Source organism: Macadamia integrifolia, chromosome 14, assembly GCF_013358625.1.
Source record: "Macadamia integrifolia cultivar HAES 741 chromosome 14, SCU_Mint_v3, whole genome shotgun sequence".
NCBI lineage: Eukaryota > Viridiplantae > Streptophyta > Magnoliopsida > Proteales > Proteaceae > Macadamia > Macadamia integrifolia.
This window is the reverse complement of record NC_056570.1, coordinates 21069141-21084926: the sequence shown is the minus strand read 5'-3', so window position 1 is coordinate 21084926 and position 15786 is coordinate 21069141. Positions and strand designations below refer to the sequence as shown.

Here is a 15786-nt window from a genome sequence, read left to right as displayed (position 1 = left end):
GCGACCCGATGGGTCGAACCGCTATTTGGAGTATATATATAATGTACTGTTGCTTGTTGAGAGTCATTGTATTCTAGGGTTTTCACGAAGCTAGGGTTTCAGGGCAAGTTCTTCCTCGCCGCTGCTAGGGTGTAATCCTTCTTCTGCATAGTGAATCATCTTCTTCTTCGCCCGAGGACGTAGCACACCACCTTGGTGTGTGAACCTCGTTAAATCTCTGTGTCGTACGGATCTATTGTCTTTCTTTATTCGTGTTTCTTGGTGTTTGATCTAACACCACAGATAAGATTGATGACCAGAAGGTTATCACTTTCGATAATAATGATGGAAAGTCTTGTTCAATTGCCAAAAGCAAAGCTTGGTGGATTGCAAGGGCTTTAGCCACAATAGCATAGTTCTTCCAATGGCACACGAAAATCCACATTGAAACGTTGCATTGGAATTTCGGCACACACACATGATTTTTTGGTCACAAGCTAGCCGCCAATGATGTGTATATGCACATTTCAAGAATAGGTGGTTAACACTTTGATTGTGCTGGCAACAAGGAGAACATAACGGCTCAACATGAATACCCCTATTAAGGAGAAGATTTAGAAGGAGAAGTTTTTTATGAAGAATTTTCCAACGAAGGTGTTGGATTTTTGGGATGGTGGGAAGATGCCTTACCTTAAGCCAATGGAAAGGATGAGAAGGGATCAGACCATTGATGGCGATGCTTTATCTTGAAGAGATGGAGAAAGTGCCATTGGAAGTGGTGACCCGAACAAACTTATCATGAGAGGGGATTATTCGCTCCATTCACTGCAGAGGATGTTTTTGTGAGAAAATGGGTATGAAAATCAATAAAATGACGTAAGCGTTTTCAAGGGAACACCAATGGAAGAGAAGATGTCTATTCCAAGATCTAGAGCTGGGGTCAATCAGTTGAAAGGTTGAAGTTGATGCTTCTCTGGGAAGAGGATAGGGAGTTGTTGAGGATGGATGTTGGGAATCCACTTGCTGCGACATGGATCAATAGAGCAAGCGTCTCTCACCTAGATAAAAATTCCTTCAATGAGGAGGTCCCTCCCCATGCAGATGTATTTTCAGCCCCAAAATGCTATTGAGGGATAGGTAGTGTGAAGGGAGGAAGAATGAGATAAGTATCTAACTTTTATAAGTTAGCACCAAAGTGGGAAGCTGGATGGAGGAGTTCCCAACACTTTTTGGCCAATAAAGCTTGGTTCATGAGAGCAGAGAGCTTGATGTTGAGGCCTTCAAATCTTTTAGGTTGGCATATATATAATAGCCCAAGAAATAGTAGACATTGCTGAAATGTTCCCGTTAATAGACCAGAAAAAGTCTCTACTAATGGAGTCCAAAGCTTTATGGACCGAGGAGGGGATCTGAAACATGACATGACATGTAGGGGCATGATTGCCAAAGTAGACTGCATGAGCATAAGTTTCCTTGCCAGACTGAGAAACTGAGATTTCCATTGCTAAAGTTTCTAGTAGACACTATTAATGAAATCAGAACAGTGAGCTTTTTGAGAGCTTTCCTGTTACAAAAGCAATGCCTAGATATTTTATCCAGAGCGTTGGTGGGAGCAATCTGGAAGAATTCTTGCAATTGTCTCTTAGTTGCAGAGTCAACACTGGGGCTGAATTGGGCCATGGTCTTGTTGATATTGATGGCTTGACTAGAAAACAGATAGTAGGAGTCTAAGGTTGTAGAAAGAGCCTTGGCTTCAGACAAAGTCACTTTACTAAAAAAAGGATCATCAACAAATGTCATGTGAGATACGCTCTACACCTCTTTTGATTTGGTTCCCGTTTATGTGTCTTTCCTCGAGCACAATAGCAAGTGTGGTGGAGAGATTCGGCACGAAGAAAGAATAGATAGGAGGATAGGGGGTCTCCCTATCTGTGTCATCTCGTAGGCTTGAAGGCTTGAAGAAAGGAAGGGGGGAGCCATTAAGCAACTACAAGTAACTAAAATGGCCTAATTTTTTAAATCAAAATTAAGACATTTATTAAATTATGTAAGCAACTTGGTGCGATTTTAGTAAATGAGTTTGGTTTATTTTTTCCCTAAGTTAAATGTTCTACTTTTACCTTAGAGACGTCATTTAGAGAGTCCCATATAATAAATAGGGAGAAGTTTTTCAAACAGTGCAATAAGGAATCTATTTGCTACTCCAAATACTCTAGAATGATATCATCAATATGAGAGATCCCTCATCATAGGAGAGAGAATGCTAGTATAAGTCCCACATATTATAATGTGAGAGAGATATGTTAGAATCTACACAAGGGGATATATATATATATATATATATATTTTATTCGAAGCATAATATAATTAGCATAAAGCATACTTAAATTTATACATGGTATCCAACATAGATATTGATTGTTTGTTAATTTTGCCATTCTAGCTATTTCCTTAATCCTAAATAGATATTCACTGTTTGCTTTTAGGCAAAATTGGAACGGATATCTTATGGTGCGCATTGAAAAATGAACATTCTCCTCACGTTTCCATGGACCATGAGGTCTTCACATAAATTATCGGAAGGCTCTCACACATCTTTAAAAAAAAAAAAAAAAAAAAAAAACCACCTAGAGATTGTTCTCAACCAAAAAGCGTTGGGTCCCACACCTTGATTGAGTATTTGAGATGGCATATCGTGGCCTATACACGTCGCAAACACGTCGCATAGTTAAAATTGCGGTGTGCCAAGTCACTCCACTCTCCTACCAAAAAAGGAAAAAAGGAATTTTTTGAGTGCTCTATCTAGACTTTGTTGTTCATTTCTTCTGTTAATAAAAAACGGTTGTTGTTTTCCCTTGGTGGAGGAGCTCAGGAGCATCCAGATCCCGCGAAATTCTTCATGAGGTACATGTTTCTGCAATTACTGCTTCTGTTTCTTTCAATCTGAAAATCATTTTTTTATTATTGTCATTCATTGGAAAATTTGAACAAAAACCTGGGATTGGATTTGATTGAATATTCGACTCACTTCGAATTTGTTTAGGAAAATTCTTGATCTTTTTACGGGTTACTTTTAAGTTGATTGAAGGGTTTTCTTCCTCTGGGATGAAGAAAATTAATATAGAGTTTCCTCGGATTATCGATTACAATCCGGATTTTGCTTGATTGGCGAGGTCTCGCCAGGGATCTTGTTGTTGTAGATGGGGCAATTCTTATCATAATTTATCGATTCTAGACTTTTCTAGTACTTGTAGATGGGTTGTTGGTAAATAGTGTAAAGTGGGTATGATGGGTAGTAGGAGATGGTATGGGGATTTCACGGAGCCTGCTTGTGTTATTCTCTTGTTGTCTAATCTTTTAGGAGAATTAAGGATTTGGGAACTTGTTCTTTTCAGGTCTTTGAGCTAAAAAAAAGCAATGGATGCCAGTGCTATTCAGCATGCAACTATTGCAATTCAGGTCCCTGACGGTAGGGATCCAGAGATGGAATCAGAGATTCATGGTTCACAAGATTCTGGCTCACCTAATGGAGAGGGGATGCGGGAACTGAGAAGCGCTGGAGAAGTTCTAACAAGAGTGGAACTGGATTTGGCTTACTGTTCCGAGAAGTTAGTAAACTTGGATGTGCTTTTGATGAATGTGGCTGCAAGGGAAAGTGATTTTGAAGCTATAGCTGTAGAGAGTGACGATGTTTCGGTCGACTCTGTTGAGAAAGCAATGGAATTCAATATTTTATCTGGAGTCTTAGATTCAGAGGTTAGGGAACTGGATAATTTCATGGAATATCTTGAAAGAGAAATTGGGGATACTCGTCAGAAAATATCTTCATGTGAGGGCTTGCGAGATGCTTTCCCAGAAATGGAAGAGAAGTTGCATGACTCTGAAGAATCTTTGAAGCAATCGAAAGATCAGGTCTCTGAGTTGGGGATGCAATCTTCCAAGTTCCAGAGGACTTTGTTAGCGTATAGCGGGCAAGAAGAAAATTGTAAGTTATATATCAAGTTATTTTTTTTTTTTGGGGGGGGGGGGGTGGTGTGGGTGTGCTTAGGTAATTCTAAAATGGAAAAAGGAAATTCGCCATAGCTAAGGGTGTTTAAAAGTGACTGATTTTCCTCTTTGTTTATAGGGAATGATGGCAAGGGTGCTGATTTTGGTGAAAGCAATCAATTTTCAAACATGAATGCCAAGTTGAAAATGCAGACTGCTGAACAACAAAGACATATTCTGAGAATGCTGGAGAAATCCTTGGCAAGGGAGTTGGATCTTGAAAAGAAGCTATCTGAATCAAGACAAAATGAAGAAGACATGAAATTAAAGCTACACTCTATGGAACAAGAAGTGTTCTGTGTGGAAGAAGCTGAGGAGATTGTTTGTGAGAGATTATTTGAAGCAGAGTGTGCTGCTGAGATACTAATGGGAGTTTCAAAAGAAATGATGGGTCGACTCCAGATTGCTCAGTTTAATCTAAATAGTGCAATTAAACGAGAGAGTGAGATGAATTCTCAACTTAAGGATTCCATGGAACAGGTAAGTGCTAAAGAAAGTTCTTTTCAGAAGCTTGAATCCAGTAATACAGAACTCGACAACCTCCTTCTAGATCAGACAACCAGCCTCAAAGCCGACCTGAAGGAAGCTGCGGATAAATACATTCTTGCAAGTTCTGAGGCCTCCACTTTAAGGGAAAAAGTGAATTCTCTTGAGGAGCAACTGAAAGAATCTGAGATTAAGCTACAGAATGCAAATGCTTCCTGGGAGGAAAGTCTCGAGCAGAATAATATTTTTAATTCTGAAATAAGTGACATGGAAAATGTAATTGAGGATCTGAAAAAAGGTGTTTCTGAAGCTGAAAGTAAAGCAGAGGTTACTGAGGCCAAATGTGTGCTGTTAACGGAGACTAACTTGGAACTTAACCAAGAGCTGGGTCTTCTTAAGAGCACTGGTAATAACACAGAGAAGATAAACGTTCTTGAGGAGCAGTTGATGGAAGCTGATATAGAACTACAACACGCAAAGGCATCTGCTGAAGCAAGTCAGGAGCAGCAGAAACTGTTGGATTCTGCAATTGATGATATGGAAAATTTAATTGCAGATCTGAAGTTAAAAGTTTCAAAAGCTGAAAGTAGGGCTGAGAGTGCAGAAGCAAAATGTATTCTATTATCTGAAACTAACTTGGAACTTAATGAGGAATTGAATTTTTTGAGGGGTAGAATGGAATCCTTGGAGTCATCTTTCCGTAAAGCTGACAGTGCTAAAGTAGCAACTGCAAAGGACATTAGCATTAGGACCAAAGTTATTACGGATCTGGTCATGCAACTGGCAAAGGAAAGGGAGCGTGTCCAGAAGCAGGTCTTAACTCTTCACTTGACTCATTGTCCCATTTTCATGATTAAAAATTAACTGATTAACTCTCTTTTACAGGAATTATTCTCCATGTGTATATATGAATTGAAGTTTCTTCTTACACCATATTTTAGAAAATTACAAAAGCAAAAACATGTAACTGGCAGGGCTAATTGAAATGATAGAAATATGTAGTTACTTGTCCCTCCCCCAACATAAAAAAGAAGGTTTATAACCCTTGATGAGTAACACAAGATGTGTGATCTTTCTTTTACATTTGATATTTGAAGTTCAAACCAAGGAGAAAGTTAGACTGAAATTACCGTTTGAGACCGAAGAATATGTTGCAGAACCCATTCTTTTGGAATAAAATGGTTGGAATATAGCATGGCAGATGTTCTTGATGAACGGAGTTGTGAGACCAAAAATTTGTTTTGGGACAGATCTTCCCTTATGAGATATTAGTTTATTTGTTTACTATGTAGTTCTGAGAAGTGCAGGGCCTTTCCCCTTGGGGATTGTACTTTTACCATCTATTATCTGTAAGTTCATTAACTCGTGGGGGTGGAGGAAGGAAAATAGAATTCATTTCCAATGATATTATTGTACTTAATGTGCCATGAAATTTCTTCATTGTTTTAATGATATCTTGTAATTATTTGTCTGTTGTCTTGAAAAGGTGTAGATTGAAGCAGAGAATGCAATCTTTTATAAAGTTTGAAATGGCCAACCTTGGAAGTATAACATGGATTTTGTAACTTGGAAAGGTTGGGGCAAACCCCCAACTCACGACTCATATCTCATCTCAACAACAAAAGCTTAGCCTTATCCCTACTAAATGGGGTTGGCTACATGAATCCATGCAAAGACAAAATATTAATAAAACTAGTTGAAGGAAAGGAACAACAACACAACAACTCAATAAAATACCACTTAAATGGAGTCGGCTACATGGATCTTTGCCCTCCAATCAGTTCTATTCAAGGTCATACTTAGAATAAGACCTAAAATATGCTTGTCTTTCCTCACTATTTCTCATGTGGTCATTTTAGCCTTGCCCTTAGCTCTTTAAGTTCCTTCAATCTGAATCAGGTCACTCCTTACTGGTCCATTCTAAGGCTTCCGTTGAATGTCCATAACACCTCAAATGACTTTCTTGAAGCTTATCATGAATCGGGGCAACTCCCAAACATAGTCGTCAAGGCGTTGCCTAGGTGTCCAGACGGCCTAGGTAGAGTTTGGACGACTAAAGCCTTATTGCACTGCGTCTTACTGCAAGGTGCATCACTTATTATGTCAAATATACTTAAAGTATTATTCATAAATAAACAAATATCCTCTATTTGAATCCAATAAAATAGTTTAAAAATGAAATTTTAAAAGGATAAAAAGTCAACTTCCCGGTCCAAGAACAAAAACTGAATTTTTGGTTGTACGGATGATTTTCAACTTTTAGATGCTGAAGTTTTTCTCAGTTCTGAAATTTTCATAAATCTTATCCTAATAAAACTTTGCTAAAAAACAAAGGTTTGGTAAAAGAATCTCTTGTTTGATATCCATAAAATTATTTTCATTTAGGAGAGTTTAACAAACACACACTTTAAGTAATCTTAGACTTGTTGGAGAGCCGATTTTGTGCTCTTCCTAATACAGAATGTCTCATGTAAAAATAAAATGGTCAAACTTATTATAGAACAAAAGCGTTTCTCTAAATGTTGATTTTTTATAACTTAATATGACTTAATGTTGATTTTTTATGATTTAATGAGGCTTAATGTTGCTTTTTGAAGACTTGATGTGTCTCAATATTGATTTTTTATGAGAAAATATATAACATACTAAATGATGTTAAAAAAAGAGGGAAAATAAAAAATAATACTTGTTCGCCTTAGACATTTTCTTCTCCTTAAGGTGGGCAACTTGTAGCCGAAGAGCTTATGCAGCCCTCCAATGCCTTAATTCACCTCGATGCTGTGACCACTATGCTCCCAAATCAGCTCTAATATGAACATTTGCTACTTTAACCTTCCTAGTTTTTCTACACATTCATCTCAACATCATTTTATTTATTTATTTATTTATTTTTATTTTGCTAACAATGGGTATCCAAACCTTTGGCCTGACTAGTCCGGCTGGTCCATATTGACCCCACAACTGCATGGACTGGGTCATACCGGGGTTGAATGACAACCATTTAACTTCACTGAAAGCAGTGAAGAGCACTGAACACCCCCTTGTGAGTGGCCCCAAGGAGGTAAGAGGAGTAGAACTCAGAACCACACGCTTCTTGAGATGTAGGTCCCTTGCCAACTCGGCTACCCCCTTGGGGTTATCCATCTCAACATCCTCGTCTTTGTTACACTTAGCTTATCTATATGATGCTTCTTTACTGCCCAACATCCCGCCTTATACATCATAGGTTTGTATGACTATTCTATAGAATTTTCCTTCAAGCTTTAAAGGAATGTGTCAGCCACACAACACTATGGACTCTCCTCTCCTCTTCATCCATCCCACTTTAATTCTCTGTGCATCATCCTCCTCTATATCACCGTCTTTTTTTATGGTTGACCACAGATATTTAAAATAATCACTTTGCAAAATCTCTCTCAATTTTCACCATTTCATTATCCGTTTTAGTGTAACTAAAGTTACGCACCATATACTCTGTCTTCATTCTATTTATCTAAAAACCTCTTGATTCAAAGGTTGATGTCCATAATTCCAACTTAGCATTAATCCTTGCTTTTGTCTCATCCACCAAAACAATATCATTTGCAAAAGGCATACACCACCGAACCTCATCTTGAACATTCTTGGTTAAATCATCCATGATAATCGCAACCAGATAAGAGCTTGAAGCTGATCCTTGATGGAACCCAATTGTAATTGAGAATTCACTACCTTGACTTCCCATGGTTCTCACATTAGTCACCATGCCCTCATAAATATCTTTAATATTTTCACATATTTACTCCACACCCTTCTCTTCTTTAGCACATGCCAGATTAACTCCTAGGGGTTTAATTAGAAACTGCTGGTATTTCTAATGGAACCTAAATACTAATTGTGCCATCTGCCTATACATAGAGTTATAAACCAGCATTCATTCTGCTGATTTTTTTATTGAAACTTATCACAAGTGAAGCAAGAGTTACATGGACTGCTAGACAAGATTTTTTTTAATAGAATATACAATGACCACATCCAACAGCAGTAGCATAATAATAGAGGTATCAACCTTCCTAAAAACCAGAGGACAGGAAAGACTCCACAGGACCTCATTTCCCTCATAACCTTCTCTTCTCAGCCGGGCTTCCCAGAAACATTCTTTCTACTGGATTGTCCATGCCATCAACCCAAAAAAAGAACTACTCAGTAGGATAGGAAAACTCATAAAAGATAAACCTGTTAACCCCTTCCTTTGCTAACTCATTGGTTATGCGTTTACTTATCTCCCACTCCAAGAGAATGTGAAATTCCCAGCTCCAATAAGTGACCTATATTTCCTTAGCAGATGAGAACATCTCAGGGCCAGCAGCAGTAGACTTCATTCGATTGATAACCACAGCTGAATGTCTCTCAACCACTTAATCTAATGACTCATGAATCAACACCTTCAGCTCTGCTGAGATAGAATCAAAATTTCCAATTGGCCCAGAGACTGCTAGCCAAGACTATGATATAAAAAACATATAATATACCCTTTTACAACTGGATTAATATTTTCTTCCCCCTTTCATACTTCTGGGAACTTTTCAAGAAAATACGACTGTATAATTTGCATTTAAAATTCTAAAATGTTAAAAATTAGTTATGCAAATTAGATTTTAAATATGAAAAATATCATTCATGTAATTACATTGCTCTGTTTTATTTTTAAATTGCAAACTTTTTTCCTGCAGTCTTTCAACTGAAATATGAATTGGTTTGGATATGCAGATATCTTCATTGCTAAATGAGAACAAGAATTTGGTGAAGTTGTTGAGGACAAAGGGTGTTTCTGTTGCAATGAGTAACCGGGGGAATGAAAAAAATAAAGAACCTCCTCTTTCTAAGGATGATTTCGTTATGAAAACTTCTACCAAAGTACCCAACGAAGGAGAAGTGGTATCTTCTAATACCGCTTTCCATGTAGGTTCTTTCTTTGTTTCTTATATTTTATGCTTTATGGCTTGCAGATCCAGAGATTGAAATTAGAAGCAAGATCAGTTAATGTTTTAGGACAAAGGTCCTTGCTGGCAACAATAGAAAGTGATACGTATTGATACTTGGGACTTCCCCCTATGTCTTAAACTTCAAGTAATCTAAGAATAAATAATGCATAGGTACCAATGAGTAGGTGTATTAGAGTGTGGTTTTCATTGTGCTTGCCTTACTTAGCTCATCTTGGGTTCAGCCTGCAGTCACTAGGATAGCTTGTAATCCTAGCTAGTATGGGCTTTGCTCATTTAGTCATATTATTACAATTATAATTGTAGAATCAAATAATATAATTATTAGTTGAAAAGTTGGAGACTGACCCTGATGCAATTGCATTAGTCATTAATCCGATATGGTGGCCTTTGCGCAAGCTTAGGAGGCACATAAGGAGCTTGTGGTAGTTTCCCGGACAAAATTGACCTTTGGGTAGTTAGTTATATTATAGGTTGTGCCTTTATTTTTATGGGTTTCATTGTAATGGGCCTAATTTATAAGCCCATAAAATGGTGATAAAGTTTGTACATGGGATTGGTAGTTAAGTGTTTGAGTTAGATTAGAATAGTTAATATCTCAATTGAGTTCTGTTTTGAGTTTATTTATTTTATTGAGTGTATTAGACTGATCAGGAGTCATTTTACGAGTCAAATTAGGAATTTAAGATAAATGCATGGTAAAGCATGTTATAAGATATAAAACATTTTCTTGCTTCTTGTCACAAAACTATAACATTTGCAAACATGGGTTGGTCCATATGATTTGGGACTCCATACAAATCTCTGTAAATTCAGCTCAAAACAAGTTTTTTTTTTTTTTTTGGGGGGGGGGGGTGGTGAGTGTCAAGTGTGTTAAAAATTGAATTCAAAGTGATAATCAAATTTCATAAATGCCACTAGATCCCTTATAGTGACATAACACTTGTAATTTATGAAACTTTTAGCTCCTTCCCATGCATATGTTAGGTTGAAATTTGACGGAGGAGATTGGATGGGGCATCACCCACTTGAGCACTTTGAAATTATGCGACATGGCAAGAAAATGTGATTGCATGAAGAATATCATAAAAGCTTTGTGACACTAAGATTTTCCTGTAAAAAAGTTAATTATTGTTTAGGATTTTTTTTAATATTTTATTATTATTATTATTATGGCATATCATTAACTTTTTTGCATTTAATATTTTTTTCAATTTAATCATATGAGAATACATAATAAATATATTAAAGTAGTAGAATATAGGACACTATAAGAGAAGGTACATGGTAATACTATTTATATATATATATATATATATTTTTTGACTTTCTTTCCTTCAAGCATGCTGGTCATAAGTACTGCATTTTCTTTTTCTTTAGCATTTCTTAATATTCTTGGTGAAGAAGCTGAAGATTTTCTTCTTTTACTTTTGGTGGAGGAAATATCAGTTGTTACCACATGTTAGATTTGATATTGCATCTTCACTTTATATATCAGTAGATGGAGAGTTTTGGAGAGATAAAATGATTGAGTCCTTGTAGTGTACTCAGATTTTCTTACTTGATCAGCTGGATCCTTATGTTGGTGATGATCTTATTGTATTTGGAGTATTGGACATGTTAATCTATGATATTTCATTCTGCATTTTGTGCCATAATATTATGTAGTAGACCCTTCATATGTTTGTCAAATGATCTAATGTATATTTGTATTCAAACCCATTCAAGAGACTGTCTGCTAGTGTTTGAAACCATAGAATCATTTTGGATGGTTTTCTATGCATCTTATCACTGCTAAAGTTCTTCAAAAAAATTCAGGGAAAAACTTGTGATTTTAATCTCTACCTGATTTTTATCAAACCCTTCCTTGTCATCTTTATGTAGGTGAGTCTTGAATCTATAAAATTGTCAAACCAGTCCACTTCTCTTGTTCGTTTCATTGTTTTTTGAGAAAAAAAAATATATATATAAATTACCCTAAGAGTTGGGTGTTTTATCCCTTTCACTCTTCCCTCGGGTATGGCTTCCAAATTCCAATGAACAGTTAGTATTGATCTTCAAGTTCTGTCCTCTCTACAGGTAATGAGTTACACCGTTACAACAAGAACAAGCTGAATTGTTTGAGAGTTTGGAGCTTCTACTAAACAGTTGATAAGAGGTGATTTATAAATTTTATCTTCAATGACATGGAAGTGATCAGTTAATTCCACAGAATCAAGGCAACACTTCTGTTCTCAGTCTTCTGATGACTTTGGAGGTCCGAAAGTCAATTCATTTGTCAATGAATCAGCCATTAAATCGTAGATGATCCTACAGAATTTTATCCTAGTGTGCTGTAGGGAGTCAAGCACACAATTGGCGTCAGATTTGGTTCCAAATTCTGGTGTTGAAAATCAATCCTTATTAAGGTTTTTTTCATGGATGAAACAAATTCAACAATCTTGAGTTCCTTCCGAGTGGAAGGGATTGTTGTAGTGATAATAGGAAATCGAAATGGGTTGATCAATCAAATTTAAGTCCAAGAATGTGCCAAAGCTGGAGAGACCAAAAGCCAAAACACGCTGGAAACTTTATACATCTTGATGAAAGATTGACAACTAAAAGGGAATCAAGGAAAAGGAGCAGCAGCAGCAGGTGACAAAACTAGATGCAGATATTTTTGCTCTCTTGATCACAATCTTCTTCTAATTTTTGTTGTGTCTATATGACCAGATTCTGCTCAAAACAATGGATACAAGTCTAGTTTCAAATAAACCTCTAGAAACCCATCATTCTTATTATCAGGGCCCTCTTGGCACTCAGGCTTTCTTTGGTATCATTTTTTATTTTTGATTTTTATCTATTTAACAAAATTCAATGATGAAAACCATTTTTGATCAAAAACTAAAAAACTGTTTGGTGAGAAATGGGCCCAAACTATGGAACATTAGTCTTACATTGGCCCAATTCCCATATATAATTTTAGTAGTGGGTGGAGGGATTCCTTCTTCATCTATCTTCCATCTCGATTTGTGGAACAAAACCATAACAGCGGATTCTGTTACAGCAGTGTTTTTTTTTTTTTTTTTTTCAAGTTGGCGAGATTCAGATCAGAAAGACGACCAGCAACCTGGTGAGAGTGTCGGCTTTGCAGCCTGGCTGCTACTGCAGGTAGCCTGTAAGTTCCATTTATAGTTTTAATCCACTAGATGCAGATTCGAGGGTGGGTTAGGGACGGCGTCGTGATTTGGGGTCACAAGGGTGCGGGGGAAGCATTTTGATTATTGAATGAAGGAATAGTAGAGAGGGTGGGTCTTCAGTTTGTCTGAACATCGAGTTATTGTGCTTTGCTTACTCCTTGAAATCTGAAATCGACCTGTAAATCCCACTAGTATTAAAAAATTATTTCTCGTTTTGCTTAGCTTCAGACTTGAGAGACAAGTCATTCTCGTCTTCTAGCTTCCTTGTTTACCGATTCAAGCCCAAAAAAAGGTTTACTTCATTGACCAAACCCGAAGATGGGGAACACTGAGGCTGGATTTTAGTAGGGGTGGCTGGTGCTGCAATGCAGAGGAGGCAGGGCATGTAAGGTGCAGAGGCAGTTGCACAGGGCATTGCACAGGTGGTGATGGCACAGGGTCCTCGAAACAAAGTGTTTTTTCCCAGGGGCTGCTGGTTGTAAAATCGCAAATGAAGAGGAAGACTCCTTGAAACGAAGGGTTTTATAAAAGTATATAAAATTCCAGTTTCCCCTCGAGTTTGAGCCATTATAGCATGTGCTAATTGAAGGTATAGTGTATTAATGATGAAAAACGGTTCTTGGCCAGAATACAAAAATAATTCTCGACCTCATTATGGATTTTGTATTCTCTTGGTTTTCTTTAAATAGAAATAGAGTCCATAAATGATGCCACACACAACAATGTTTTTGTGTCAGAAAAAAACAAAAGAGAAAATGATACCAAAGAGACCCTAAGTGATCCTAGGAATCTTTTATTCTACAACTTAGGCTTTCTATTCATCTCTTTGTTTCTGGTGTGTCAAGGTTTAAAGTGATCCAAACATTATCAACTAGCCATTGAACTAATGAAGAGGGTCCTGCTGATTCTCTCTAATCTTTGAAGGCATCTGCATGGATAAGTTTATTAGGGTGCTGTTGTAAGCCATTTATTTAGCTTATGCTTTCCTTCTTGCCTTTAAGGTATTGCTATGGTCTGGATTATCAATGATTGGAGCTTCCTCAACCCTTCCCCCCACCCCCCACCCCCCAAAAAAAAAAAAAACACAAAAAGGGGGGGGGGGGGGGGAAGAGATAAATGTAAAAAGAAAAGGAAAAAAAAAAAAAAAAATTCTCTGCTGCTTTAGGATTTCTTGGAAAGGCCTTATGCTTTTCTTTGTGTTTATGCGCACTCGTGTTTGTGTGTGTGAAGTGGGAGTGGTTAGAGTTCTATTGATGCATTTCATTTATCTGTCCAAACCTTGGTTATTTAGTTTAGTCCCCATTTGGAGTAAAATCTGCCCTTCATAATTTATCCAAGAAACTTTTCCCTTCCCATGTATAGAAAGATGGTTGGAATGGAATGGTGCTGTAAAGATATGCTCTGATTGTCTCTTTCTATCAGGTAAAAGAGCCACTAAAAGAAGAACCTGTTGGCATGACCGATGTAGAACCAGCCATTTCTGCAAATGATGCTGTTGATGAGGACTCCAAGTCAGAGACCGTGAGAACAATAGAGGCAGGGGAACTAATAAACTCAAAGCATCTTTTGGGGGCAATTCTTGCCTTAGTTGTTTCACTCGCAGCTGTTTATCTGTTTCATCAAGAAAGCCTTTGGCCGAATAACAGCTAATGAGGTATTTTATGAGTGGTGATCAAGGCATGAGATACAATTTGTGAATAATGCTTTTGCATAGATCATTGTGGCCTTATGTTCTTATTTTATCACCAGGTTTTCATTTCCTTGGCCTTTTTCTTGGATGACCTTTATTGTAATGTTGCAATGAGTGTAGAGTTGGAATCAGCACTAGATCTGTGAAAAACATTTTCCCACCAAAAATTTAGTTTTGGGCGCTCACTTAATTTGAATCAGACAATTTTAAAGGGGGGGGGGGGTTCTTAATACATTCCATCCATTTTCTTTAATAAATCACATGTGGAGAGAATTTTTTTCCTGATCACAAATTGCAGATTTTCCAATTATCACCATGTAAAGTATTGGAACCAGTCAGCAGATTTTTTTTTTCTCCGTTGAATATAACAAAAATTACTGCAAGTTTTTCAAATTCTGAAGCAAAATTGAAAGTAATTAAATATTTCATTACAAAAACAGTTTAAATTAAATAATGCATAATTTACACTTATCTAAGTTAAATATTATGAAAATAATGGAGGTAAGGATGTTGGACTCACTTTCCGTGATTTCCTCACTGGTTTTATGCCTCCATTCAACACTCTCTCTCTCTCTCTCCCTTTGGGGGAGGGGGTGTTCAAAAGAGTTTGAATTTTGGTGAGCTAGACAAGATTAAAACTGTGATTACATGTATCTGTATTCTGCTTCATCTACATGTACTTGAGGGATTACTTTCCACATTCAATGGGTAGTGTTAATGATAGTTTTTTCATTTTTTGTAAGCAAAACACGAGCAAAAATTAAAGTACTGTACATCTTGTCCGTCAAGTTCCTGAGCACTTGTACAAATATTCTACGTATTGATGCCTCTTATTTATGATGTATTTGAACTTTGTAGCTCAACTACTAGTTACAGTTCAGAGTGTTGATGTTAGTTTGGTCTGAAACCTGCCTTTGTCCATTAATCCTATCATCCCAATAACTCTCAAAATACATGCATAACTGGGGAATGCACTGCTAATCTTTATATACATATATTTATCAGGTTCAATTGACATTGACTTGTTTTTATTGTCAATATGGTAGCCAACATCTTTATATTATTATTGTTCTGGATGTCCACAAACTCATAGACATTTTGATTCCCTTGTTAACTTAATGTGGATTTATTTTGATACGCATGAGATAGTGTCCCCACTACTTTCATTACTTACTGGCAGTGGGAAGAAGGTAGGGGTTTTATTTATCAAGATGATAGGGGTTATGCGACCAGCAGGATTTGTTTTGTTGATGGGATCAATGGAGATCGCATCAGCTTACAAAGGGTAATTTTGAGACCCAATTTTGGACTATTTTAAAATTACTAAAATTCCCTTGCTTATTGAATATTGATGTTTAATTAAGACCCCTGCCCCAGTGGCAGAAAAAAGGTGTATCAAGATCAAATCAATCCACCATTTGGA

At 36.9% G+C, this 15786-nt stretch overlaps 1 protein-coding gene across 2 annotated transcripts; it reads left to right on the top strand.

The window, feature by feature from the left end:
• The first annotated feature begins 2807 nt into the window (after positions 1-2807).
• LOC122061815 (WPP domain-interacting tail-anchored protein 1-like) lies at positions 2808-14548 on the top strand. 2 transcript variants are annotated; one of them, XM_042625307.1, is made up of 5 exons: positions 2808-2883; positions 3375-3964; positions 4106-5325; positions 9262-9429; positions 14096-14548. In XM_042625307.1, the coding sequence occupies exons 2-5, from the start codon at positions 3397-3399 to the stop codon at positions 14321-14323; spliced, it is 2184 nt and encodes a 727-aa protein (XP_042481241.1). In that variant the 5' UTR covers positions 2808-2883; positions 3375-3396; the 3' UTR covers positions 14324-14548. The 2 variants fall into 2 exon arrangements, with proteins under 2 accessions (XP_042481241.1, XP_042481240.1); XM_042625306.1 differs by having other exon boundaries at positions 2811-2883; positions 9262-9453.
• Positions 14549-15786: the final 1238 nt, after the last annotated feature.

Excerpts from the sequence above, each read along its gene's own strand:
- LOC122061815 (XM_042625306.1), top strand. The coding sequence starts at position 3,397 with ATGGATGCCAGTGCTATTCAGCATGCAACTATTGCAATTCAGGTCCCT. Across the intron at positions 3,965-4,105 it reads TAGCGGGCAAGAAGAAAATT|GGAATGATGGCAAGGGTGCT; the intron begins GTAAGTTATATA and ends CTTTGTTTATAG. Across the intron at positions 9,454-14,095 it reads CTTCTAATACCGCTTTCCAT|GTAAAAGAGCCACTAAAAGA; the intron begins GTAGGTTCTTTC and ends TCTTTCTATCAG.